Source organism: Apaloderma vittatum, unplaced genomic scaffold, assembly GCF_000703405.1.
Source record: "Apaloderma vittatum isolate BGI_N311 unplaced genomic scaffold, ASM70340v1 scaffold30926, whole genome shotgun sequence".
NCBI lineage: Eukaryota > Metazoa > Chordata > Aves > Trogoniformes > Trogonidae > Apaloderma > Apaloderma vittatum.
Genome location: NW_009723846.1, coordinates 409 through 1,080, shown reverse-complemented (window position 1 = coordinate 1,080; position 672 = coordinate 409). Strand labels below are relative to the sequence as shown.

General features: G+C 58.2%; 1 protein-coding gene across 1 annotated transcript in view; it reads right to left on the bottom strand.

The window, feature by feature from the left end:
- Nucleotides 1–7: 7 nt before the first annotated feature.
- LOC104276102 (sulfotransferase family cytosolic 1B member 1-like) overlaps nucleotides 8–672 on the bottom strand; it is a gene marked incomplete at its 3' end in the record, with an annotated part of 860 nt that continues 195 nt past the window's right edge. Inside the window, exons 2-4 of the mRNA XM_009872271.1 lie at nucleotides 423–575; nucleotides 217–314; nucleotides 8–124 (exon numbers count right to left, since the gene is read on the bottom strand). Of these exons, the coding sequence (XP_009870573.1) occupies nucleotides 8–124; nucleotides 217–314; nucleotides 423–575 (368 nt within the window). The remainder of the gene's footprint in view (nucleotides 125–216; nucleotides 315–422; nucleotides 576–672) is intronic.

The following is a 672-nucleotide window of genomic DNA, read 5'->3' as shown; positions in this document are numbered from 1 at the left end:
TCCCAGCCATGAACTCCTCCAGGTAGCGGGCCCATGTCCCAGGGTGGGGATGCAGCTTATTCATCAGGTCAAAGTGGTAGTAGGAGACAGCCACATCCTTGGCGTTGCGCCCTACATAGATCATCTGCAGAGAGCTTGGTGACACATGGGGACTTGCAAGGTCCTGACAGAGCAGGTTCCCACCTTATCTCTGCTCTGTCCCCTCCAGCCTGTTACCTTGCAACGGTTTTCCCAGAAGGATTTGGGCAAGATGTGAGCTGGGATGTGGGTCTTGATGATGCGAGGGGATGCCATGGCCTCCAGTAGTTCCGTGCCTTCAAATGAGATTTCCCACAGGAGCACTTCCACTGTGGATGAGGCAAACAAAGCTTGCTCCCCATCCAGCACCCACTGCCTCCCACTGCCACCTACCACCCCGCTACCTGCTGGCTCCTCCCCAGGGGCGGCGAACTCCAGCATGGGCACTCGGTTGATGATGGCATCCCGCTTGCATTTTTCAGGGTCACCGCCTTGCAGGATCATGTCCACAATCTCGCTAACCCAAGTGGTGCCTGGCGAGGAGAGGGTGGGTGTCCACCTGGTGCCATTCCCACCGGACCCCTACCTTGGACGTCAGACCTGCACCGAGCACCGGTGTTGCCTTTTGGCAGCTCCCCAAGTCCTAGCCTGAGG